The sequence below is a fragment of the Oncorhynchus keta genome, chromosome 33 (genome assembly GCF_023373465.1).
Source record: "Oncorhynchus keta strain PuntledgeMale-10-30-2019 chromosome 33, Oket_V2, whole genome shotgun sequence".
Taxonomy (NCBI): domain Eukaryota; kingdom Metazoa; phylum Chordata; class Actinopteri; order Salmoniformes; family Salmonidae; genus Oncorhynchus; species Oncorhynchus keta.
In genome coordinates, this window is record NC_068453.1 from 4,097,947 (window position 1) to 4,124,991 (window position 27,045).

At 43.8% G+C, this 27,045-nt stretch overlaps 2 protein-coding genes across 3 annotated transcripts in view; both read right to left on the reverse strand.

The window, feature by feature from the left end:
• Nucleotides 1-5,196, reverse strand: part of LOC118366064 (cilia- and flagella-associated protein 54) — a 72,494-nt gene extending 67,298 nt beyond the window's left edge. For both annotated transcript variants that reach the window (XM_052491705.1, XM_052491704.1), the window contains exons 1-4: nucleotides 4,992-5,196; nucleotides 969-1,162; nucleotides 366-501; nucleotides 3-126 (exon numbers count right to left, since the gene is read on the reverse strand). In XM_052491705.1, coding sequence (XP_052347665.1) covers nucleotides 3-126; nucleotides 366-501; nucleotides 969-1,162; nucleotides 4,992-5,096 — 559 coding nt within the window. In that variant the 5' untranslated portion in view covers nucleotides 5,097-5,196. The remainder of the gene's footprint in view (nucleotides 1-2; nucleotides 127-365; nucleotides 502-968; nucleotides 1,163-4,991) is intronic.
• Nucleotides 5,197-5,372: 176 nt separating this feature from the next.
• The window catches only part of LOC118366065 (cilia- and flagella-associated protein 54), a 64,120-nt gene continuing 42,447 nt past the window's right edge, over nucleotides 5,373-27,045 (reverse strand). Inside the window, exons 26-33 of the mRNA XM_052491605.1 lie at nucleotides 24,724-24,853; nucleotides 12,407-12,502; nucleotides 11,509-11,635; nucleotides 7,315-7,414; nucleotides 7,116-7,210; nucleotides 6,411-6,611; nucleotides 5,876-6,048; nucleotides 5,373-5,662 (exon numbers count right to left, since the gene is read on the reverse strand). Of these exons, the coding sequence (XP_052347565.1) occupies nucleotides 5,373-5,662; nucleotides 5,876-6,048; nucleotides 6,411-6,611; nucleotides 7,116-7,210; nucleotides 7,315-7,414; nucleotides 11,509-11,635; nucleotides 12,407-12,502; nucleotides 24,724-24,853 (1,212 nt within the window). The remainder of the gene's footprint in view (nucleotides 5,663-5,875; nucleotides 6,049-6,410; nucleotides 6,612-7,115; nucleotides 7,211-7,314; nucleotides 7,415-11,508; nucleotides 11,636-12,406; nucleotides 12,503-24,723; nucleotides 24,854-27,045) is intronic.

Genomic DNA, 27,045 nt, shown 5'->3' on the forward strand with positions numbered 1-27,045 from the left:
ACCAGAGAGTTCGAGGAGCTCAGCGTTTGGGTTGGTGGGAGTGTTGCACCCTCGTCTGGGGGCAGGCACAGCAGGGGGAGTCCAGCAATTCAGCAGCTGTCTCCCTACATAGTTCTTACAGGTGATCTGACACGCAGGGGGAGAGACTGTTCAACACACACACTGTACACACACAAACAGCAAGCATCCTAACACACAGCAGTAGTCTCAATTCTGTCTCTACAGTATTCATTATAAACCATACCCCATAGAAGCAGAGTTATCCTCTAGTCCCCACTAAGCCTTAGGAATGGATTAGTGACATTGAGTTCAAGTATGACACCCTGTTCAGTGGGTGGTAAAAGTTTGTGTCTATTCCCTCTAACCTTCTCTCCAGTGACGTTCTGTGTTTTGATGAAGTGTGGCTGAGGGACCGGAGGTCCTCCGAAGTAGCTGATCCTCTCTAGCAGTCTCCTCTGAGCATGGACCAGGATAGGAGTGATCATGTGGGTGTAGCGCTCTCTGGGATGCACAACATACAGGACAGAGACAGTACTGGCAGGCAGGCACGCACACCTCCCTGTGACAGGATGGAAACTACCTACTATGTGTGTGAGTTGAAGAGCAGGGTCGACTGTGCGTGTGTATGGAGAGCAAGAGAGAGAGCAAGAGAGAGAGAGATAATGTGTGTGTGTATGTGTGTGTGTGTGTGTGTGTGTGTGTGTGTGTGTGTGTGTGTGTGTGTGTTTGGAGAGCAAGAACGAGTGTGGGAGAGAGAGCAAGAGAGAGAAAGGTAGTGTGTCTGTGTGAGTGTGTGGAGAGCAAGAGAGAGAGCGAGAAAGAGAGAGCAAGAGATAGTGAGAGAGCAAGAGAAAGAGAGCAAGAGAGAGAGAGAGCGAGAGAGAGCGAGAGAGAGCGAGCGAGAAAGAGAGTGTGAGAAAGAGACCGAGAGCAAAAGAGAGAGAGAGTGTGTGTGTGTGGGATTTTACCGTGTGTGTGAGTTGAAGAGCAGGGCAAGGTGAGCCAGAGTCTCCCAGCGAGCCTCGAGGTAGAGCAGCTCAAGGGTGTGAAGGGTGAGGCTCCTGATCCATCTCAGGTCCACCAGGGTACCGTCATCCAGAGGGGCGGAGAAGTGCATGCTGGCCTCCATCTCCTCATCCTCCAATTCAAACACCTGCCAGAGCTAAGGATGGATAGAGGGAAACAGACACACAAAAGTACAATTATTCACATGGTATAATAGTGGTGTCAATTATTTCATTATATTTTCGACTCAAGTTAAAGATTTTTGTACAAAACATGAAGTTTGTTTCAATGTTGTACATACAGTGGGGCCCAAAATTATTGACACCCTTGATGAGACAAAATGACAGAATAAAATAAATAATTCAAATACTGAGCTATATTTTACGGGGGAAAAATGGGGACATTATATTATTTCACACAATAAAATTGCTCAAAGAAAGACATTTTGTTTAAAAAGTCATCTTTTTTTTCTCTCAAAGAGGTAGAGGTCAAAATTATTGATGCCTCTGTTTTCAATCATTTTGACCCCTATGTTTTTGAAAAATAGATATTTACTGAACAAAAAATATAAATGCAACATGTAAAGTGTTGGTCCAATGTTTCATGAGCTGATATAAGTTTTCCCAGACATTTTCCATATGGACAAAAAGCTCATTTCTGCCAAGGAAGCAGCAACTCTTCCTGGGGTCCGGCAAAATTAATGCAGTTATACAGAATTCACAACACACTAAGTGTGTGCCCTCAGGCCCCTACTCCACTACCACATATCTACAACACAAAATCCATGTGTACGTGTGTGTATAGTGGGTATGTTATCATGTATGTGTATGTACACTACCTTTCAAAAGTTTGGGGTCACTTAGAAATGTCCTTGTTTTTGACCACACGACTGTCTAAAGGCCAGTTTTATTGCTTCTTTAATCAGGACCACAGCTTTCAGCTTTCAGTTGTGCTAACATAATTGCAAAAGGGTTTTCTAATGATCATTTAGCCGTATAAAATTATAAACTTGGATTAGCTAACACAACGTGCCATTGGAACACAGGAGTGATGGTTGCTGATAATGGGCCTCTGTACGCCTATGTAGATATTCCATTGTAAATTAGCAGTTTCCAGCTACAATATTAATTTACAACATTAGCAATGTATATTACTGTGAAATAGCATTGTATCAGGCCAAACATAATTTTTTCTTAAAGCTAACAAAGGGTTGGTAACAGGCTGATTGGTCGTCTATTTGAGCCAGTAAAGGGGGCTTTACTATTCTTAGGTAGGGGAATGACTTTTGCTTCCCTCCAGGCCTGAGGGCACACACTTTCTTTCAAGTAGGCTTACATTGAAGATATGGAAAATAGGAGTGACAACGTCGTCTGCTATTATCCTCAGGAAATTATCCATACAAGTTGTCAGACCCTGGTGGCTTGTCATTGTTGATAGACAATAATTTGTTCACCTCCTCCACACGTGGAATTCAAAATTACAATTCTTGTCAATAATAGTTTGGTCAGATATACTTGGATGTATCGTGTTAGCGTTTGCTGCTGTCATGTCATGCCTAAATTTGTTAATCTTGCCAATGAAAAAAGTATTAAAGTAGTTGGCAATATCAGTCGGTTTTGTAACGAGTGAGCCATCTGATTCAATGAATTATGGAGCTGAAAATTTAATTAAAGCTTTTTACTCTCATTCTTTATGTCATTTATGTGTGTTTCATAGTATAGTTTCTTCTTCTTTTTATTCATTTGAGTCACATGATTTCTCAATATGCAGTACGTTTGCCAATTGGTTGTATAGCCAGACTTACTTGCCATACCTTTTGCCTCATCCCTCTCAACCATACAATTTTTCAATTCCTCATCAATCCATGGGGATTTAACAGTTTGTACAGTAATGTTCTTAATGGGTGTATGCTTATTAGTAACTGGGATAAGCAATTTCATAAATGTGTCAAGTGAAGCGTCTGGTTGGTCCTCATTACGCACCACAGACCAACAAATATTCTTTACATCAACATAGGAATCACTACTAAACTTATTGCATGACCTCTTATACACTATATTAGGCTCAGTCTTTGAAACTTTGGTTTTCCTAGATATGGCAACTATATTGTGATCACTACATCCGATGGATCTGGATACTGCTTTCAAGCACACATTTAGTAAAGATATGATCAATAAATGTTGATTTCATTCCTGTGCTGTTTGTAACTGCCCTGGTAGGTTGAATGACAACCTGAACCAGGTTGCAGGCACTGGTTACAGTTTGAAGTTTTTTCTTCAGTGGGCAGCTTGATGAAAGCCAGTCAATATTTAAATCACCCAGAAAATATACCTCTCTGTTGATATCACATACATTATCAAGCATTTCACACATATTATCCAGATACTGATTTACCACTTGTTGGTCTATAGCAGCTTCCCACCAGAATAGGCTTTAGTTGAGGCAGATGAACCTGTAGCCACATTACTTCAACAGTATTAACATGAGATCCTCTCTAATCTTAACAGGAATGTGGTCCTTAATGTAGACTGCAACACCTCCACCATTGGCATTTCTGTCTTTTCAGTAAATGTTATAACCATGTATTGCTACCACTGTATCATCAAAGGTATTATCTAAGAGAGTTTCAGAGATAGACAGAATATGAATGTCATCTGTTACTAGCAAGTTATTAATTTCATGAACCTTGTTTCTTAAGCTAGATATGTTAACATGCGCTATTTTGAGCAGTTTTCTGGGATGCTTGCTTGTTTTCATTGCTTTACTGGGAAGCTTAGCAGCAGTAGATATTCCCCTGTTATTTATGTTGGTGCAGGGTGAGCTGCACACAGAGGACTTCCTACTAGGGCACACTGCCTCAGTGATAACAGCCTAAATCTGGTTCATAGACACATAATTGCTGCATAAAATAGTTGTAGGATCAGCAGAGGCATTCAGGGCAGTTAGCGGGACATAAATTGGGTTACGTACATTGTTTCTACCAACGCCCCTGGTATAATGTACATTTGCTAAAGCATTATGATAACTCAGCGGCCCAATGGTAGGGATTAACTGAGCTGGACATCATGGGTCATTGATAAGTCATTGTCTCAAAGCAGCCTTATAATGCTGTGAAAGGATCCAGGAACCCAAATGATTTGGGTGGATCCCATCCTCATGTTTTGTTTCCAAAATTGTCAACAAAAGTTATCGCCATTGAGCTGCAACAATCACGAAGCCATATCAAGAAGCTGATTAAACAGCATGATCATTACACAGGTGCATCTTGTGCTGGGGAAAATAAAAGGCCACTCTAAAATGTGTAGTTTTGTCACACAACACAATGCCTGCCACAGATGTCTCAAGCTTTGAGGGAGGGTGCAATTGGCATGCTGACTGCAGGAATTTCCACCAGAGCTGTTGTCAGAAAATGTTACGTTATTGTCTCTACCATAAGTCGCATCCAAGGACGTTTTAAAGAATTTGGCAGTACATTTAACTGTTAAAGGATTTAACTGTAACTCAGTCAAATCCTTTAAATTGTTGCATGTGCAATTATATTTTTGTTCAGTATATATTACCTGTTAAACAAAAGTTATATCTCTGAGCAATAGCATTAGTATAAAATAATATAATGTCCCTTTTTTTGCATACAATAAACACTGAGTATACCAAACATTAGGAACACCTTCCTAATAATGACTGTCATCAATAAGCCTGGATTCACCAGCTCAGTCTATGTCATGGAACCTGCAGGTGTTCCAAATATGTTTTGTACTCAGTGTAGCTCAGCATTTGAATTATTTATTATATACAGTCATTTTTGCTTTTATTTATCAAGGGTGTCAATAATTTCGGACCCCACTGTATATTAGTTTATACATTACTCTGATGTTGCTTTAGCAATATCAAGTGTTTGGTGAAGTTGTGTAGACAAATTAGTATGTTTATGAGTTGAACAATAATCGAGCTCAAAAGCAAGTAAGAGTAAAGTGATAAAGTGAGACCTGCATCGTCTCCATCATGTTCATGACGAGGTCTGTAGCCAGCTCAAACAAAGGGGTGAGGACAGTGTTGAGCTGGTCCAATGTTAAAGGGATGGGGGGCTCCATGGATGTACCCCTGTCTACTAGTAGAGTGATGGTACAGCCCTGGTCCCATAGTGTCCGACACACACACTGCAACGTTGTCCAGTGGCCCCCACGATGGGCAAGTACCTGTTTACACACACAAACCCTTCAAAAATACCATACATAAACATACCAATATACAGATCATTGCCAAACACATTACACTCTCAACATAAATACAGATATTGTTTGTACTGACGTTACGGTTTACATTTTGGAGTGTGTGTGGGCACATGTATGCATACATACAGTGCATGATTATTTCATTTTTGTTGCCTGGTTGTATGTGTGTGTGTGTTCGTGTGTATATGCATCCGTGTCTGTTTGTGTGTGTATATCAGGTACCATGGCTCTGCGGAGGTGCAGGGCAGCCTTGTTGAGTGACTCCAGCAGCTGAGTGGAAGTGCGTCTGGTCGGGGAGGTGGTCATCACTGAGGGCTCACTATAGTCCGAGTCCACAGCCGGCTGGGTACGGGGAGAGTCCTGCTCACTGTCCTGCTCACTGCTCTCTGTCGTGCTGAAGTCCTCTCCACTGGTGGTGGTGGCAGCTGAAGGGTGGAGAGAGAAAGAGTGAAAGATAGGAAGAATGTTCTTGTCCTCTGATGTGTGACTCCTCTGGTGATGGGTCAAAAAAAGAGACATAGGGAGAGGGAGAGAGAGTGAAAGAGAGAGATATAGACAGCAAAAGAGAAAAAAAGAGAGACAGGGAGAGGGAGAGAGTGTTGATGACAGTTAGCTGGTTTAGTTAGTTATTTCCTTACCCTGTCCGCTCTCCTTGGCCTTGTGGAGGATGGCTCTGAGACAGGGCTGGGGCGTGGCTTTGGGGGGCGGGGGGATCAGGTCAGGGACTCCGATGTGCTGATGCATGTTCCTCCACCTCACCAGAGTACCAGAGTGGGCCAGGGAGAACAACGACGGAGGCAGCTGGCTGTAGCTACAAGAACAAAAATGTCATCATGGTCTATTGTCTTTGTTGTAAAATGTCAAATGTACACAAAAATATTGTAAATATATGTACAATTAATAAAACACAGAAATGTAGCTAACTCCTATGCTTGCTTAAAAGTGAGCTGGCACCAGATACGTTATAGGGCTAGCTCAGCTCAATTTTAGCTACACTCTTAGCGAATCGTGCTGGAAAGGACAGTGACTGTGAAAACATCTGAGCCAGCACAGTACAATCTGGAGGGAATGATAGCGTGACAAGGGTACAGTATGTATATGTGGAAAACAGTGATCTGTATGTGTGTGTGTATATGTGTATGTATGCATGTGTGTGTTTGTGTCTATATTTACCTGTGTTGTTGGGCCCCAAGGCCCTGGTGGTTCTCCAGGCTCCTTCTCAGTAGTCCCAGGTGAGCCCTGGCGATGCTAAGGTTGAGGTGACACCTCCACAACCACTCCTCAGAACACACCTGTCTCAGACGCCTCCGACGCTGGTGACGGCGCACCAGGGGGGCTAGCTGGTTCAGCATGGTGTCCACCGCCTTACACTCCCTGACACACAGATGTGAGCGGAGCATACATGCAGGTAAGGACACACATGTACACTTGCATAAACAACACTCATGCAATTGGGGTAAACGCTGAACAGCACAGAGAGACAGTTGCTGTAAAAGTACTGTACCTGTCACGTTCTGACCTTAGTTCCTTTGTTTTGTCTTTGTTTTAGTATGGTCAGGGCGTGAGTTGGGGTGGGCAGTCTATGTTCTTTTTTCTATAATTTGGGATTTCTGTGTTTGGCCTGGTATGGTTCTCAATCAGAGGCAGCTGTCAATCGTTGTCCCTGATTGAGAACCATACTTAGGTAGCCTGGTTTCACCTTTGAGTGGTGGGTGATTATTTTCTGTTCTGTGTTTTGCTTCACTGTTCAGGACTGTTTGTTTTTGTCGTTTTATTGTTTTTGTTCAAGTGTTCAGTATTCTTATTAAATACAATATGGGCACCTCCCATGCTGCGCATTGGTCTGACATTTCCTGAGACAAGCATTACAGTACCCACCTCTCTGTGTTCTGTGCTTTCAGAGCAGTCAGTTGTTTCTTCTGGAGAAGCTCTTTCCTCTTCTTGTCACTCCAGAATGTACTAGCTTTATTCTTCTAAAGGAGACAACAAACGGCTATCAGATTTATTTAATTATTCTTCTGCAATAGCTTCATGGGAGGGACAGAAAAGAAAAGGGAAGGATTTTAGCTGAGCTCACCTTGTACTCCATGATGGAGGAGGAGTACTTCTTCAGTTCTTTCCCTGAGGTTGATCTGTCCCCTGGGCCCTTCTTAGGCCCTATCAGTCCCTCATCCCTCCTGTCACACACACACACACACACCACATCACATACAGTTGGGTTCTGAGTCTGACCCCGCAAGTGTTTGTCCTGGTCTGTCACTTGGTATATATAAATCAGAGCCCTAAAACAACAACAACATACTGTACATCATTCTTTAAACTCTTAAATGTAACTAAAGATAATCAAAAATGTAATCTACATAATCCCCAAAAGTAATTATTTTTCATGAGGGCCATAAAGTGGGGACTGTGAAGAGACACACACAAGCGACAGCACACGCACTCTAAACACACCTACACTGTAATATTGTTGTATGGTGGTACTATACATTTTGTATTGTAGATATTTAGTGGTGTAATAATGTTATATGATGTACTGTTTTATCTGTTGTTTTACAGTACCAGTCAAAAGTTGGACACACCTACTCATTCAACGGTTTTTCTTAATTTTCTTACTATTTTCTACATTGTAGAATAATAGTGAAGACATAACACATATGGACTCATGTAGTAACCAAAAAAGTGTTAAACAAATCAAAATATGTTTTATATTTGAGATTCTCCAAAGTAGCCACCCTTTGCCTTGATGACAGCTTTGCACACTCTTGACATGACAAGGTAGGGGTGGTATACAGAAGATAGCCCTATTTGGTAAAATACCAAGTCTATATTATGACAAGAACAGCTCAAATAAGCGACAGTCCACCATTACTTTAAGACATGAAGGTTAGTCAATCCGGAAAATTTGAAGAACTTTGAAAGTTTCTTCAAGTGCAGTCAAAAAAATCTAACAAGTCTGTAGAAAATAGTAAAAATAAAGAAAATCCCTGCAATGAGTAGGTGTCTCAAAAACTTTTGACTGGAACTGAATATGTAATGTAAATGCCTTGTGTTTGGACACCAGGAAGAGAAGCTGCTGCCTTTCCCGCAGCTAATGGGGATCCTTAATAAATATAAATACATAATAACTAGTAATGCTGCAAACTCCAAGAAAGGTTCAAATCTCACCTTTCTGGTAGAAATAGTTATACATTGCTGAGGTGTAGTCACTTTTGAGCTCAAGTACACAGCAGAAATATAATGAAAATATGAAATGTTTAATATGATGTATTTCATATTCAACAAAACTGTATGGTTTGAAATTACTTATATTTGATACACTGCCGATTTTGCAGGTTTTCCTACTTACAAATCATGTAGAGGTCTGTAATTTTTATCATAGGTACACTTCAACTGTGAGACATGGAATCTAAAAAATCCAGAAAATCACATTGTATGATTTTTAAGTAATTTATTTGCATTTTATTGCATGACATAAGTATTTGATCACCTACCAACCAGTAAGAATTCCGGCTCTCACAGACCTGTTAGTTTTTCTTTAAGAAGCCCTCCTGTTCCCCACTCACCTGTATTACCTGCACCTGTTTGAACACGTTACCTGTATTAAAGATACCTGTTCACACACTCAATCAAACAGACTCCAACCTCTCCACAATGGCCAAGACCAGGGTGACAGGTAGGGTGGGGGTGATATGGTCCTTGACTAGTTTCTCAAAGCACTTCATGATGACGGAAGTGAGTGCTACGGGGCGGTAGTCATTTATCTCAGTTACCTTAGCTTTCTTGGGAACAGGAACAATGGTAGCCATCTTGAAGCATGTGGGAACAGCAGACTGGGATAAGGATTGATTGAATATGTCCGTAAACACACCAGCCAGCTGGTCTGCGCATGCGCTGAGGACGCGGCTGGGGATGCTGTCTGGGCCTGCAACCTTGCAGGGGTTAGCACATTTAAATGTTTTACTCATGTTGGCTGCAGTGAAGGAGAGCCCGCAAGTTTTGGTAGGGGTGCCGTGTCAGTGGCACTGTATTGTCCTCAAAGCGAGCAAAGAAGTTGTTTAGTTTGTCTGGAAGCGAGACATCAAGGTCCATAGACCCTGCCACATACCTCTCGTGTCATTGCCGTTGAATTGCAGCTCTACTTTGTCTCTATACTGGCGCTTAGCTTGTTTGATTACCTTGCGGAGGGAATAGCTACACTGTTTGTATTCGGTCATGTTTCCGGTCACCTTGCCCTGATTAAAAGCAGTGGTTCGCGCTTTCAGTTTTGCGCAACTGCTGCCATCAATCCACGGTTTCTGGTTGGGGAATGTTTTAATAGACGCTGTGGGTACAACATCACCGATGCACTTGCTAATAAACTCGCTAATAAACTCGTATTCATCAATGTAGTGGTTCGACACTATGCGGAACATATCCCAGTCCACGTGATCAAAGCAATCTTGAAGCGTGGAATCCGATTGGTCGGACCAGCATTGAACAGACCTGAGCACGAGTGCTTCCGTTTTTAGTTTCTGTCTATAGGCTGCGAGCAACAAAATGGAGCCATGGTCAACATTTCCGAAAGGAGGGCGGGGAGGGCTTTATATGCGTCGCGGAAGTTAGAATAACAATGATCTAGGATTTTACCAGCCCAGGTCGCGCAATCGATATGCTGATCAAATTTAGGGAGCCTTGTTTTCAGAATAGCCTTGTTAAAATCCCCAGCTACAATAAATGCAACCTCAGGATATGTGGTTTCCAGTTTACATAGAGTCCAATGAAGTTCTTTCAGGGCCGTCGAGGTGTCTGCTTGGGGGGGATACACACGGCTGTGATTATGATCGAAGAGGATTCTCTTGGTAGATAATGCGGTTGGCATTTGATTGTGAGGAATTCTAAGTCAGGTGAACAAAAGGACTTGAGTTCCTGTATGTTGTTATGATCACACCACGTCTCGTTAATCAAAAGGCACATACACCCCGCCCTTCTTCTTACCAGAGAGATGGTTGTTTCTGTCGGCGCGTTGCGTGAAGAAACCAGGTTGCTGTACCAACTCCGATAGCGTGTCTCGAGTGAGCCATGTTTCCGTAAAACAAAGAGCGTTACAATCTCTCTGGAAGGCAACCCTTGTTGTCAAGAGACTGGATATTGGCGAGTAGTATGCTCGAGAGCGGTGCGCGATGTGCCCGTCTACGGAGCCTGACCAGAAGACTGCCCCTTCTGCGGCGCGGTTGTTTTGGGTCGCCGGCTGGGATCCGATCCATTGTCCTGGGTGGTGGGCCAAACAGAGGATCCGCTTCGGGAAAGTCGTATTTGTGACGCTCAATGCAATACAAGTCCTGCCTCTCAAATCTCCTCTTTGGTTTTTAGCATATACCCACGTGCCATCTCCTCACTGGTTTTAGGAGGACATATCCACGTGGGTGATTGAAAGATGAACTGACGTCCACACTCCAGTCAGTAACGCACCGTAAAGCTGGTAGCCAACCTCCATATAAAGCCCAAAGAAGTAAAAAAGAATGCTGTGGAAGGAGGAGAGATGACGAGAAAGGAATTTGGTTTACCGTTTTATCTGTGTCTTAATTGTCGCAGTAGAGGACTTGTGCATTTCAGGTAAAATAACAACCAAATGTTTATATCCCAGGACCAGCTAGCTAAATAAATGCTTAATGCTTTTCGACCTGTCCCCAAATTAATATAATTGGTTCAGTTTGTTATGATATTTCAACCTGCGTGTCCTGATCGTGTCTGGTGTGGGGGTACAAAATCAACACGGGCATTATGGAGCACGCAGGGGTGCGAGCGGTTTGGTCAGCTTGTCAGTGTTAGGGAAAATATATCTAAACTAGGAAGTCGCCTTTCATCTCATGTTAATACTGTCTGTCTATGGCAAACAGAAAGTGTTTTTTTGTTTAAAATATATTAATTATTTTAGATTACTGGCTATTAATTTATCTCTGAATGTGTTACAATGACGAAACCACTCTCTCCTGCTGGGTTAGTTGTTAGTTAGAGTTCAGTCAGGAGTTGATGGACGGTCGGTAGAGCAAATGAAATGATAGGAGGGACAGCCCAGCTTCAAGTGGTGTCAGATTTCACATCCTGCTACACACAGGCAGAAGAGACATACTCCTGTGTCTGTGTGAATCCTACCGTGTCCACAGATCGATTTATAAGCAAAAATGTCTGTCAGAACCACGCAAGTCCACTAAACTGGTCCACAGAGGTCCACGCAGGTCCACTAACTAAAATGTGATAATAGTACTTAGAGGGCGGTTCTATACAGTACCTGCTAAGCCAGCCAAATATGTCGTGTCCCCACTGCAGGACCAGCTCTAGATGGTCTGCCTGCATGGTCCTCTGGAGCAGCAGCACAGCAAACTCCATGAAGCACGCCTTGCGCTTGAACTTCATCACTGAAACACAGGCCAAATACTCATTGATCATACAGTACAGACAGACACATACACAAAGTGCCTTCAGAAAGTATTCATACCCCTTGACTTATTCAATATTTTGTTGTGTTACAGCCTACATATATTTTTTCTCAAAAGGTGAAAACATGTTTTTAGAAATCTTTACACATTTATTGAAAATAAAATATAGAAATATCAAATTTACATAAGTATTCATATCCCTGAGTCAATACATGTTAGGATCACCTTTGACAGCGATTACAGCTGTATTTCTGGGTAAGTCTCTAAGAGCTTTGCACACCTTGGATTGTACAATATTTGCACTATTACTGAAAAAAATGTCATCTTTGTCAAATTGCTTGTTGACCATTGCTAGACAGATCATTTTTAAGTCTTGCCATAGATTTTCAAGCCGATTTGACTCAAAACTGTAACTAGGCCACTCAGGAACATTCAAGTAGGTCTTGGTAAGCAATTCCAGTATATATTTGCCCTTGTGTTTTAGGTTATTGTCCTGCTGAAAGGTGAATTTGTCTCCCAGTGTCTGTTGGAAAGCAGACTGAACCAGCTTTTCCTCTAGGATTTGCTTGTGCTTAGCTCTATTCCATTTCTTTTTATCCTAAAACACTCCCTTGTCCTTGCTGATGACAAGCATATAAAATGAAGAAAACGTCAAGGGCTGTGAATACTTTCTGAAGGCACTAAACACCTAGGGAAGACAGGTACAGTAAACACAGAGGGAAGACAGAGATAGGGTTAATAAATACGTACAATCTTTGAAAGCAGCCTTCAGAGGGCTGTTGGTGACGATGGGGTACAGCAGAATGGGGTCCTCCTGTCCAGTCAGTTCATGAGCATGGGCCACCGCTAAGAATAATGTAGAAGAGAAGAGAATATAATAGAATCAATCCATATTCAATGATACATATACAGTGGGGCAAAAAAGTATTTAGTCAGCCACCAATTGTGCAAGTTCTCCCACTTAAAAAGATGAGAGAGGCCTGTAATTTTCATCATAGGTACACTTCAACTATGACAGACAAAATGAGAAAAAAAATCCATTGTAGGATATTTAATTTATTTATTTGCAAATTATGGTGGAAAATAAGTATTTGGTCACCTACAAATAAGCAAGATTTCTGGCTCTCACAGACCTGTAACTTCTTCTTTAAGAGGCTCCTCTGTCCTCCACTCGTTACCTGTATTAATGGCACCTGTTTGAACTTGTTATCAGTATAAAAGACACCTGTCCACAACCTCAAACAATCCCACTCCAAACTCCAATATGGCCAAGATCAAAGAGCTGTCAAAGGACACCAGAAACAAAATTGTAGACCTCCACCAGGCTGGGAAGACTGAATCTGCAATAGGTAAGCAGCTTGGTTTGAAGAAATCAACTGTGGGAACAATTATTAGGAAATGGAAGACATACAAGACCACTGATAATCTCCCTCGATCTGGGGCTCCACACAAGATCTCACCCCGTGGGGTCAAAATGTTCACAAGAACGGTGAGCAAAAATCCCAGAATCACACGGGGGGACCTAGTGAATGACCTGCAGAGAGCTGGGACCAAAGTAACAAAGCCTACCATCAGTAACACACTACGCCGCCAGGGACTCAAATCCTGCAGTGCCAGACGTGTCTCCCTGCTTAAGCCAGTACATGTCCAGGCCCGTCTGAAGTTTGCTAGAGAGCATTTGGATGATCCAGAAGAAGATTGGGAGAATGTCATATGGTCAGATGAAACCAAAATATAACTTTTTGGTAAAAACTCAACTCGTCGTGTTTGGAGGACAAAGTATGCTGAGTTGCATCCAAAGAACACCATACCTACTGTGAAGCATGGGGGTGGAAACATCATGCTTTGGGGCTGTTTTTATGCAAAAGGACCAGGACGACTGATCCGTGTAAAGGAAAGAATGAATGGGGCCATGTATCGTGAGATTTTGAGTGAAAACCTCCTTCCATCAGCAAGGGCATTGAAGATGAAACGTGGCTGGGTCTTTCAGCATGACAATGATCCCAAACACACCGCCAAACCTGGCTTCATCATTTTAAGGTCCTGGGAGTGGAGCCAGTCTCCAGATCTCACCCCATAGAAAATCTTTGGTGGAGGTGAAAGTCCGTGTTGCCGGGCAACAGCCCCAAAACATCACTGCTCTATAATAGAAAATGGGCCAAAATCAGCAACAGTTGACCTTCTGAAGTAATTTGTTTCTGTCATTGCCAACAAATGTATATAACAAAGTATTGAGAAACTTTTGTTATTGACCAAATACTTATTTTCCACCATAATTTGCAAATAAATCATAAAAATGCCTACAATGGATTTTTTTTCTCATTTTGTCTGTCATAGTTGAAGTTACCTATGATGAAAATTACAGGCCTCTCTCATCTTTTTAAGTGGGAGGAATTCTTGGTGGCTGACTAAATGGTTTTTTTGCCCCCTGTATAATAGAATATTCAATCAACAACAGTTGATAGTAATTGGTTTTAATGTCTACAATGTTACAAACAGGACACACACAGGACAGTACAGCAAAGGCCTTAGCCGTATCTTTTACCCCTGCTCCAGGCAAAAAAAAGCTGTCATCTGCAGAAGGTTCCAGTCCTCTTGTTCCATGGCACTGCCCTCCAGAGCCTTCATCTGTTCATTCTGCTCCTCCTCCCTGGATTTGCCTTCTTCATCCTATCCATACCAGTAGATGTAACGCGAGATGCAAATAGTCACACATAGCACAGGTTTGATTAGCTATTTTGGAGTCTCAAAAAAATGTGTCTGGGGTAGCTCCCATTAAGTAATGCATTTTAGCCTATCCATTCCAGTAGATGTAACGCGAGATGCAAATAGTCTCCAGTGCGCTCCAGTGCGGTAGCAGAGAGAACAGTCCATGACTAGGGTGACTGGAGTCTTTGACCATTTTTAGGGCCTTCTTCTGACACCGCCTGGTAAAGAAGTCCTGGATGGCAGGAAGCTTGGCCCCAGTGATGTACTGGGCCGTACACACTACCCTCTGAAGTGCTTTGCGGTCGGAGGCAGAGCAGTTGCCATACCAGGCAGTGATGCAACCAGTCAGGATGCTCGTGCCCTCTTCACGACGGCCGTAGTGTGTTTGGACCATGTTTAGTTCAGTTTAGTTTATTTTTTATTTTTACAGGGACAGTGCACATTAATCAACGTTTCAGTAAAAGTGCCGGTTTTAGCCAGCCGGCTAATTTTCAACCGCAGTCCCTGGGCAGGTTATTAAAAACAATTACAATATAGACAATAGCAACATAGAACAAGCAAGACGTAGCATACAGACAGAGCAACATAGAACAAAAAGCAGCAAGACAAAATTCATAAAAGCAACAAAGTGTTTCCACACCTCACAAGCTACAGACAACAGACAACATGGAAAGCGGCAACACACAGCTAGGGACCATGTTCACAAATCTGATTGACCTTTAGCCATGTCTTCAAGCATTTTGTGAAAGTGTGATATTGTGGTGCAGTTATGTGTGTCTGATGGCAGTGTATTCCAGACATGGGAAGCTCTCACAGATAATGCAGATTTACTAAAGGTGCTTTTCCTTAGGGGAACTATACAGTCACCTCTCATGGCAGACCTTGTGGATCTGCTGCCATATGTCTGGGTTTTCTGTTTAACAACAATATTGAGTGGAGGGGGAGCCAGGCCATTAAGGATCTTGAATACAAGACATGCGTCGGTGTATTGCACAAGATTTTCCCAACTCAAGAGCTCATGCTTTCTAAGGATGTGACAATGATGATGGCTATTGGGCTTCCTATCAAGCACTTTGAGAGCCTGTTTGTAGACAGACTGAATAGGTTTTAATGTTGTACAGCAAGCTTGGGCCCAACTAGTCAAGCAGTATGTTAATTGGGGGAATATCATAGATTTGAAGTGCAGTTTTGCTACCTCTGTAGTCAAACAATTTCGTATAAATCGGAAAATAGCTAGGTTGAATTTAGTTATTTGAATTACCTTTTTCACATGCTTTTTAAAAGAGAGGTTGGAATCAAGTATGATGCCAAGGTACTTAAAATCGGATACCACCTGGAGCTTCTCCCCTGACACATAGACATCTGGCTCAGTAGCATCTGTTGCCCTCTTTGTGAAGAACAGGCAAACAGTTTTTTTCACATTGAGATGCAAACACGAGTCACTGAGCCACTTTGTAACCTGGACCATTACAGTAGTGAGTTCTTGTGCAGCTTGTTGTTTGCTCTTTGCATGCACATATATCACTGTATCATCTGCATACATTTGAACTTCAGACCCAGTACAGACAGAAGGCAGATCATTAATGTACAGGCTGAACAGGAGGGGCCCCAGTATTGACCCTTGGGGCACGCCCACATCATAGCTACGAGTGGGCGACAGCTCATTGCTCACTCTGACACACTGAGTTCTGCCTTCAAGGTATGATTTCATCCATCTCAAGGCATCAGGGGAAAAGTTGAACTTGGACAATTTTGTGATGAGAATCTCATGGTTAACAGTATCAAAAGCCTTCCTTAGGTCCAGAAACACAGCCCCAACAGCACCCCCTTTGTCCATCTTGGACTTCACATTTTCCAGAAGAAAGCAGTTGGCCGTTTCTGTGGAGTGTTTCGCTCTGAAGCCAAACTGCATGGAGTGTAATGTGAAGGGGCTGTTGTTGAGGTGGGCAATCAGTTGTTCTGCTACACACTTTTCAACAACCTTTGACACCACAGGTAGTATACTAATGGGTCTGTAGTTACTCACGTCAGCAGGATCACCTGATTTAAAGATGGCCGTTATTATGGCCGACTTCTATACCCTTGGAAACACACCGAGACCAATAGATGTGTTGGTGACCTTAGTAATGGGGCCAATGAGTGACTCTTTGTAGTTTTTAAGAAAGGTAGAGTCCATCCCAAACACATCTTTGGCTTTAGAGTTCTTTAGTGAGCTAATCACCTTGTTCACCTTTGACTTAGAAACCTCCCTTATGATGAAGACAGGTTGAGTGTTATTCACTAGCACTGAGCCCAAAAAACCAGTGGAGGGGTTCTGTGTCAGTACCCTGACAGAGTCAATAAAGTAGGAATTGAAGGCTATTGCTATTTCGACTGCATCCTGTGTTAGATTGTTATTCACCATGATTTCTAGTCTTTTTGCAGTGTTACTATGGTCTTTCCCTGTTAACTTTTTTAGATTCTCCCATATCAATTTAGAATTTCCCTTTGCTTCACCAATTATGTTAATAAAAAAATTTGCCTTGGCCTGTCTGATTTCTTTCATCACCTTATTTCTCAACATGGTAAACCTACGTCTGTCATGCTCTAATTTAGATTTTAGGGCTATTTTTAGAGCATAATCTCGTTCTTTCATCAATTTCCAGATTTCTCCATTTAGCCAAGGAAGAGTGCTCTTTTGGCCAGGTTTGGATTTGATTTTCTTTAGGAAGCCATTTATTGTAGTCTGTTCGTTTGTTGGTGATGTGGACACCAAGGAACTTGAAGCTCTCAACCTGCTCCACTGCAGTCCCGTCGATGAGAATGGGGGCATGCTAGGTCCTCCTTTTCCTGTAGTCCACAATCATCTCCTTTTTCTTGTTTACATTGAGGGAGAGGTTGTTGTCCTGGCACCACACGGCCAGGTCTCTGACCTCCTCCCTATAGGCTGTCTCTTCGTTGTTGGTGATCAGGCCTACCACTGTTTTGTCTTCAGCAAACTTGATAATGGTGTTGGAGTAGTGCCTGGCCATGCAGTCATGAGTGAACAGGGAGTACAGGAGGGGAATGAGCAAGTACCCCTGAGGGGCCCCCGTGTTGAGGATCAGCGTGGCGGATGTGTTGTTACCTACCCTTACCACCTGGGTCAGCCCGTCAGGAAGTCCAGGATCCATTTGCAGAGGGAGGTGTTTAGTCCCAAGCTTAGTGATGAGCTTTGAGGGCACTGTGATGTTGAACGCTGAGCTGTAGTCAATGGGAAAGGGCAGTGTTGAGTGCAAGAGACCGCATCATCTGTGGATCTGTTGGGGCGGTATGCAAATTGGGTCTAGGGTTTCTGGGATAACGGTGTTGGTGTGAGCCATGACCAGCCTTTCTGTAGTCTGTAGTCATTTAGGCAGGTTACCTTAGTGTTCTTGGGAACAGGGTCTATGGTGGTCTGCTTGAAACATGTTGGTATTACAGACTCCATTAGGGACAGGTTGAAAATGTCAGTGAAGACACTTGCTAGGAGTACACGTCCTAGTAATCCATCTGGCCCTGCGGCCTTGTGAATGTTGACCTGTTTAAAGATCTTACCCACATCGGCTACGGAGAGCGTGATCACACAATCGTCTGGAACAGCTGATGCTCTCATGCTTGCTTTAAGTGTTAATTGCCTCGAAGCGAGCATAGAATAATTTAGCTTGTCTGGTAGGCTCATGTCACTGGGAAGCTCACGGCTGTGCTTCCCTTTGCAGTCTGTAATAGTTTGCAAGCCCTGCCACATCCGACGAGCATCGGAGACAGTGTAGTACGATTCAATCTTAGTCCTGTATTGACACTTTGCCTGTTTTATGGTTCGTCGGAAGGCATAGCAGGATTTCTTATAAGCTTCCGGGTTAGAGTCCCGCTCCTCGAAAGTGGCTCTACCCATTAGCTCAGTGCGGATGTTGCCTGTAATCCATGGCTTCTGGTTGTATGTACGTACAGTCACTGTGGGGACGATGTCATCGATGCACTTATTGATGAAGCCAGTGACTAATGTGGTGTACTCCTCAATGCCATCGGAAGAATCCCGGAACATATTCCAGTCTGTGCTAGCAAAACAGTCCTGTAGGACTCTGCTTCATCTGACCACTTTCTTATTGACCGAGTCACTGTTGCTTCCTGTTTGAGTTTTTGCTTGTAAGCAAGAATCAGGAGGATAGCATTATGGTCAAATTTGACAAATGGAGGGCAAGGGAGAGCTTTGTACGTGTCTCTGTGTGTGGAATAAAGGTGGTCTAGAGTTTTTTTCCCCCTCTGGTTGCACATTTAACATACTGGTAGAAATTAGATAAAACTGATTTGAGTTTCCCTGCATTAAGGTCACTAGGAGCGCCACCTCTGGATGAACGTTTTCCTGCTTGCTTATGGCCGTATACAGCTCATTGAGTGTGGTCTTAGTGCGAGCATCGGTTTGTGGTGGTATATAAACACCTACGAAAAATACAGATGAAAACCATCTTGGTAAATAGTGTGGTCTACAGCTTATCATGAGATACTCTACCTCAGGCGAGAAAAACCTTGAGACTTTCTTAGATTTCATGCACCAGCTGTTGTTTACAAATATACATAGACCGCCACCCCTTGTCTTACCAGAGGCTGCTGTTCTATCCTGCCGAATAAGCTTAAAACCCGACAGCTGTACGTTATTCATGTCTTCGTTCAGCTACGACTCAATGAAATATAAGATATTACAGTTTTTAATGTCCCATTGGTAGGAAATACGTGATCATAGTTTGTCTATTTTATTATCGATTGATTTTACGTTGGCTAATAGGACCGATGGTAAAGGTAGATTACCCTCTCGGCGACAGATCCTTCCTTACAAGGCACCCGGACCTTTGTCCTCGATACCTCTGTCTCTTTCTCCTGTGAATGAAGGGGAAGAGGGCCTTGTCGGGCGTCTGAAGTAAATCCTTCCCGTCCGACTCGATGAAGAAAAATAATTCCTCCAGTACGGGGTGGGTAATCGCTGTCCTGATATGTAGAAGCTCTTTTCGATCATAAGACATGGTGGCAGAAACATTATGTACAAAGTAACTTACAAATAACGCAAAAAAACATACAGTGGTTGCTCAACTAAAAGTTTGAATTATGCTGCGGGATTTAGAGGTAATTTGTGGTTTAGTACGGTACTCTGCGTCATTACTTCTTTGCTCCAAACCAGCGCAAGGGGGAGTTAGAGCACTGATTATGCTTTTGGGTCCCAAGGTGCTACTGTGTCTCTAACTGACAATGAATGGGTGACATAAACCAATGATAATTGTGTATGACTTCAAAATTGAATTGCAATTAACTGAATGATGAGGATGAAGAAGGTGATTGAATTTAGAACAATAGTGTTAGAATTGCTATTCCTCTGTCCTGCACATGCACACCCGGTAAGATACACTTATTTAATTTGTTACTACTCGTCAGTATTACTTACTAATAAAACTTAGAATAAAAACTAAGGTTTTTATTCTAAGAGAAAAGTAGACCACAATTAGGATGTGGAAATGTTAGGATTATTTTGCTATTACTGTAGTACTGTAGCCTACTCCCGACCGGTCACATTGTACAGCGCCCGAGCGGCGCAAAGTTCTAAGACACTGCATTACTGCGTTTCTACAGGTGCTGGTTCAATACCTGTGCCGGCCGTACACACTAAATTGCCCTTTTCTCAAAAGTGATTTTTCAAGTGTATCAGCTTCCAAAGCAGAATTACTTTCCGATTGTTCCTCAAGAATGCAGTGTATGATATACCATGATGTAGCTCTGAGTCTCTACTTTTTACCAATGTTAAAAACCCAATTTCAAATGTTGCTACATAAATCCAGGTGGTGAGTCACAATTTCTTCAATGATCAGTAAATTAAAATGCTGCTGGTTAAATGTCCGGAAACCCTGACACACACACAAAGCAAAGAGCAAAATCCTCAATGTGACATACAGTACCAGTCAAAGGTTTGGACCCACATACTCATTCCAGGCTTTTTCTTTATTTTTTACTAAATTCTGCATTGCAAAATAATAGTGAAGACATCAACTATGAAATAACACATATGGAATCATGTAGTAACCAAAGAAGTGCTAAATAAATCCAAACAAATTTTATATTTGAGATCCTTTAAAGTAGCCAACCTTCGCCTTGATGACAGCTTTGCAAACGCTTGGCAATATCTCAACCAGCTTCATTATATATTCACCTGGAATGCATTTCGATGAACAGGTGTGCCTTGTTAAAAGTTCCTTTGTGGAATTTCTTTCCTTCTGAATGCGTTTGAGCCATTCAGAACTCGCTTGGGCCAAGAAACACGAGCAATGGACATTAGACCGGTGGAAATCTGTCCTTTGGTCTGATGAGTCCAAATGAGAGATTTTTGCTTCCAACCGTCTTTGTGAGACGCAGAGTATGTGAAAGGATGATCTCGGCATGTGTGGTTCCCACCGTGAAGCATGGAGGAGCTGTGATGGTATAAGGGTGCTTTGCTGGTAACACTGTCAACAATTTATTTAGAATTTTAAGGCACACTTAACCAGCATGGCTACTACAACATTCTGCAGCGATACGCCATCCCATCTGGTTTGCGCTTAGTTAGACTATCATTTTTTTTTCAACAGGACAATGACCCAACACACCTCCAGGCTGTGTAAGGGCTATTTGACCAAGAAGGAGAGTGATAGAGTGCTGCATCAGATGACCTGGCCTCCACAATTGTCACGCCCTGGTCGAAGTATTTTGTGTTTTTCTTTATGTATTTGGTCAGGCCAGGGTGTGACATGGGTTTTTGTATGTGGTGTGTGGCTTAGTGGGATTGTAGCTTAGTGGGGTGTTCTAGGAGAGTCTATGGCTGTCTGAAGTGGTTCTCAATCAGAGGCAGGTGTTTATCGTTGTCTCTGATTGGGAGCCATATTTAGGCAGCCATATTCTTTGGTTGTATTGTGGGTGATTGTCCTGAGTGTCTTGATGTCCTTAGTCTGTGTTAGTTTGCACCAGTTAAGGCTGTTTCGGTTTTCACTACGTTTATTGTTTTGTAGAGTTTGTGTTTTGGATTCGTGTTACGTTGTGTAAATAAACATGGATCACAATATACGCGCTGCAGTTTGGTCCGACTCTCCTTCACCATTAGAAAACCGTGACAGAATCACCCACCGTAAACGGACCAAACAGCGTGTCAACAGGCAGGAGCAGCCCAAAGAGGAGCTGCTTATTAAGGATTTCTGGACATGGGAGGAAATCCTTGACGGGAGAGGACCCTGGGCTAAACCAGGGGAGTGTAGCCACCCAAAGGTGCTGCAGGAGAAGAGGAAACAGGAGCAGCCCAAAGAGGAGTACAGTATGGACTATACTTCTTGGGAGGAGATAGACAGGTGGGCGGTCGACCCAGGGAGAGTGCCGGAGCCCGCCTGGGATTCGATGGAGCAGTGCGCGGAAGGTTACAGGAGAATGAGGTTGGCGAAGCAAGCACGACGGCGCGGACGGAAGCCCGGGAATCAGCCCCAAAAATGTATTGGGGGGGGGCTTACAGGGAGTATGGCAACGCCAGGTAGGAGACCTGCGCAAACTCCCTGTGTTTACCGGGGGGCTAGAGAGACCGGGCAGGCACCGTGTTATGCAGTGGTGCGCACGGTGTCCCCAGTGCGGGTGCATAGCCCGGTGCGGTATATTCCAGCTTCGCGTATCGGCCGGGCTAGATTGAGCGTCGAGCCAAATGCCATGAAGCCGGCTCTACGCATCTGGTCCCCAGTGCGTCTCCTTGGGCCGGCTTACATGGCACCAGCCTTGCGCTCTGTGTCTCCGGTTCGCCTATATAGCCCAGTACGGGCTATTCCACCTCGCCGCACTGGCAGGGCGACCGAGAGTATTCAACCAGGCAAGGTTGGGCAGGCTCGGTGCTCAAGAGCTCCAGTGCGCCTGCACGGTCCGGTCTATACAGTACCACCTCCACACCCCAGCCCTCCGGTAGCAGCTCCCCGCACCAGGCTTCCTGTGCGTGTCCTCGGCCCAGTACCACCAGTGCCAGCACCACGCATCAGGCCTACAGTGCGCCTCGCCTCTCCTGCGCTGTCGGAGCCTTTCTCCTCTCCTGCGCTGCCGGAGTCTCCCGCCTGTCCGGCGCCGCTGCCGGAGTCTCCCGCCTGTCCGGCGCCAGAGCCCCTCAGCCCAGAGGCGCCAGAGCCCGTCAGCCAGGATCCGCCAGAAGTGCCCGTCGGCCAGGATCTGCCCGTCGGCCAGGATCTGCCAGTCGGCCAGGATCCGCCAGTCGGCCAGGATCCGCCAGTCGGCCAGGATCCGCCAGTCAGCCAGGATCTGCCAGATCTGCTAGTCAGCCAGGATCCGCCAGAAGTGCCCGTCGGCCAGGATCCGCCAGTCGGCCAGGATCCGCCAGTCGGCCAGGATCCGCCAGTCGGCCAGGATCCGCCAGTCGGCCAGGATCCGCCAGTCGGCCAGGATCCGCCAGTCGGCCAGGATCTGCCAGATCTGCTAGTCAGCCAGGATCCGCCAGAAGTGCCTGTCGGCCAGGATCTGCCAGTCGGCCAGGATCCGCCAGTCGGCCAGGATCCGCCAGTCGGCCAGGATCCGCCAGTCGGCCAGGATCCGCCAGTCAGCCAGGATCCGCCAGTCAGCCAGGATCCGCCAGTCAGCCAGGATCCACCAGTCAGCCAGGATCCGCCAGTCAGCCAGGATCTGCTGGAACCACCAGCAAGCCAGGATCTGGTAGATCCATCAACCTGCCTGAGCTTCCTCTCACTCCCGAGCTTTCTCTCACTCCCGAGCTTTCTCTCACTCCCGAGCTTTCTCTCACTCCCGAGCTTCCCCTCAGTCCCGATCTGCTCCTCAGTCCAGTGGGGTTCTGGGTGATGACTACTAGGCCATGGTCGGCGGCGAGGGTGGTCTATCCAGGGACGCGAGGAGAGGGGATTAAGACAATTGTGAAGTGGGGTCCACGTCCCCCGCCGGAGCCGCCACCATGGACAGACACCCACCCGGACCCTCCCTATTGATTTGAGGTGCGTTCGGGAGTCCGCACCTTAGGGGTGTTTATCGTTGTCTCTGATTGGGAGCCATATTTAGGCAGCCATATTCTTTGGTTGTATTGTGGGTGATTGTCCTGAGTGTCTTGATGTCCTTAGTCTGTGTTAGTTTGCACCAGTTATGGCTGTTTCGGTTTTCACTACGTTTATTGTTTTGTAGAGTTTGTGTTTTGGATTCGTGTTACATTGTGTAAATAAACATGGATCACAATATACGCGCTGCAGTTTGGTCCGACTCTCCTTCACCATTAGAAAACCGTGACAACAATCACCCAACCTCTACCCAATTGAGGTGTTTTGGGATGAGTTGGACCGCAGAGTGAAGGAAAAGCAGCCAACAAGTGCTCAGCATATGTGGAAACTCCTTCAAGACTGTTAGAAAAGCATTCCAGGTGAAGCTGGTTGAGAGAATACCAAGAATGTGCAAAGCTGTCATCAAGGCAAAAGGTGGGTACTTTGAAGAATCTCAAATATGAAATATATTTTGATTTGTTAAAGACTTTTTTGGTTACTACATGATTCCATATGTGTTATTTCATAGTTGATGTAGTAAAAATAAAGAAAAACCCTTGAATGAGTAGGTGTCCAAACTTTTGACTGGTACTGAACAACGTGAGGCTATTTGATGAGTTTCCAAGTATAGTTTTTTTTCTGTAGTGATTCTTTGAATCCTCTGCTTCATTTAGACAACATGGTAATTAACAGACAAAACACACTATTGATGTGTGTAACAGGGGCTTAAGTGTGGGACGTTACCATAGTAATGGGGTCACTCAAGCCTAGTAACGTCTGTGTGAGATTTTGAATCTGACAACTGACTAGGAGTAGACCATGTCTCTTTGCAAGCAGTTGAAGCCAACTCCAACTAACATTGAAAAACAACCAAGCTCGTGAACAAAACAATGTAAATAGCCAAGAAACACGAGGACAAAGTCTCACTTTGTAGGCTTTCGAGTAAATTATACCAACTTTTATGCAGCTCACCAGCCAGTCATTGATGCTGTGTGAGGTGGGATATAGGATACTTATTTCTATGAAACAAAACTGCAGAAAAACATTGAAAACAGCTACTTAATTTTATAAATTGCAACTCGCAAGTGCTCATACTTGACTTCTGACTCTATTTTTATTAGCAAATGCGAATGGAATGCTCACAATGTAAAGCCCTGCAAATTGACCACCCGCCAACGTGGCGGGTGGAATAGACATTCTTACCCACCAATACCAAAATCTACCGGCATTTGGCGGGTGTTAATTTAATGCCCTGTTTGGGCTGTAAATGGAGGTGTGCTTTGATGAGTAATTGATTAAAAGGCAGTATAGGTTACAGTGCAGTACATACCCCGTCTGGCTCCACTGGAAGGGGCTTACTGGGTCCCTGCACGGTCTCCAGGATATCACGGAGGACTTTCTTTCCCTGTTCAATCACTGTTGCTGCCAAACGGTGCTTCTCCAGGGTGCGAAGGGCCTATGGGTTAGTAGAAGACTGGTCTTAATAGATCTAGATGTATGGAACTCGCACACACACAATGAGTTAAAACCTTTTCCAGCTCTCCCTCTTTGGTTGGTATATAGCTCAAAGGCCCAAAACGGAACACACAGCCGTATCCTTACAAACACTTTGGGTGGCTGCGCAAAATCTTCTTCAGCTCTTCTTCTTTTTCACACACATACACACACTAGGGTTTAATAGCGGGATCCGAGTTACCGAGATCCGGGTTACCATATGTATTTCAATTAACAGGCTTGCCTTCTTAAAAGTTAATTTGTGGATTAACTTTTTGTGGTGTCACGCCCTGGTCTTAGTATTTTGTGTTTTCTTTATTATTTTGGTCAGGCCAGGGTGTGACATGGGTTATATTATGTGGTGTCTTTTGTCTTGGGGTTTGTAGGTATTGGGATTGTGGTATAGCGGGGTTATCTAGAAAGGTCTATGGTTGCCTGAAGTGGTTCTCAATCAGAGGCAGGTGTTTATCGTTGTCTCTGATTGGGAACCATATTTAGGCAGCCATATTTTTTTTGAGTGTTTTGTGGGTGATTGCTCCTGTCTTTGTGTTTGTTGCACCAGAGAGGACTGTTTCGGTTTTTCACGTTTATTGTTTTGTATTATGTTCATGTTTGAGTTTTTTTCTTTATTAAAGAACATGAACACCATGGTCCGATCCTTGCTACACCTCTTCAGAGGAGGAGGAAGAAGAGAACCGTTACATCTGGGTAATTCATTCCTTCTTAACACATTTAAGCCAATCAGTTGTGTTGTGACAAGGTGTGGGGGTGGGGGGTGTATAAAGAAGAGAGCCCTATTTGGTAAAAGACCAAGTCCATATTATGGCAAGAACAGCTCAAAAATGCAAAGAGAAACGACAGTCCATCATTGCTTTAAGACATGAAGGTCAGTCAATCTGGGAAAATTCAGGAACATTGAAAGTTTCTTCAAGTGCAGTCACAAAAACTATCAAGCGCTATGATGAAACTGGTTCTCATGAGGGCCATAGGCATGGAATATCCAGAATTCCCTGCAGAGGATACATTCATTAAGAGTTGCCAGCCTCAGAAATTGCAGCCCAAATAAATGCTTCACAGACACATCTCAACATCAACTGTTCAGAGGAGTCTGTGTGAATCAGGCCTTCATGGTTGAATTTCTGCCAAAAAAACACTACTAAAGGACACCAATAAGAAGAGACTTGCTTGGGCCAAGAAACAGGAGCAATGAACATTAGACCGGTGAAAATTTGTCCTTTTGTTAGGAGTCCAAATTAGACATTTTTGGTTCCAACCGAACAGATTATCTCATGTGTATGTGTATTTCCCACGGTAAAGCATGGAGGAGGAAGTGTTATTGTGTGGGGGTGCTTTGCTGGTGACACTGCCTGTGATTCATTTAGAATTCAAGGCACACTTAACCAGCATGGCTACCACAACATTCTGCAGTGATACGCCATCCCGTCTGGTTTGTGCTTAGTTGGACTATCATTTCTTTTTGAACAGGACAATGACCCAACACACCTCCAGGCTCCAGGAGTGATGGAGTGCTGCATCAGATGATCTCTCTTCCACAATCCCCCGACCTCAACCAAACTGAAATGGTTTGGAATGAGTCAGACCGCAGAGTGAAGGAAAAGCAGCCAACAAGTACTCAGCATATGTGGAAACTCCTTCAAGACTGTTCTAAAAGCCTTCCTCATGAAGCTGGTTGAGAGAATGCCAAGAGTGTGCAAAGCTGTCATCATGGCAAAGGGTGGCTACTTTGAAGAATCTAAAAAAATCTAAAAATATGTTCATATTTGTTTAACACTTTTTTGGTTGCTACATTATTCCATATGTGTTATTTCATAGCTTTGATGTCTTCACTATTATTCTGTAATGTAGAAAAAATAAAACATGTAGAAAAACCCTTGAATGAGTAGGTGTGTCCAAACCTTTGACTGGTACTGTATTTATTTTAGACTGCTGGACTAAACAAATCTTGGTCGACCAACAGCCTATCAACCAAACAATCTACCAGTCAACTAAATGGGGTCAGCCCTAAAACAGCCACAACCTTCCCAAATTCCCCCGGGAGCCAGGTACAAGCGGAGAGAAAAGGGCCAACAAGTGACATCTTTAAGTGGAAGGTAGATTAAAACAAATGTAATTTTCACTAGACCGCATAATATT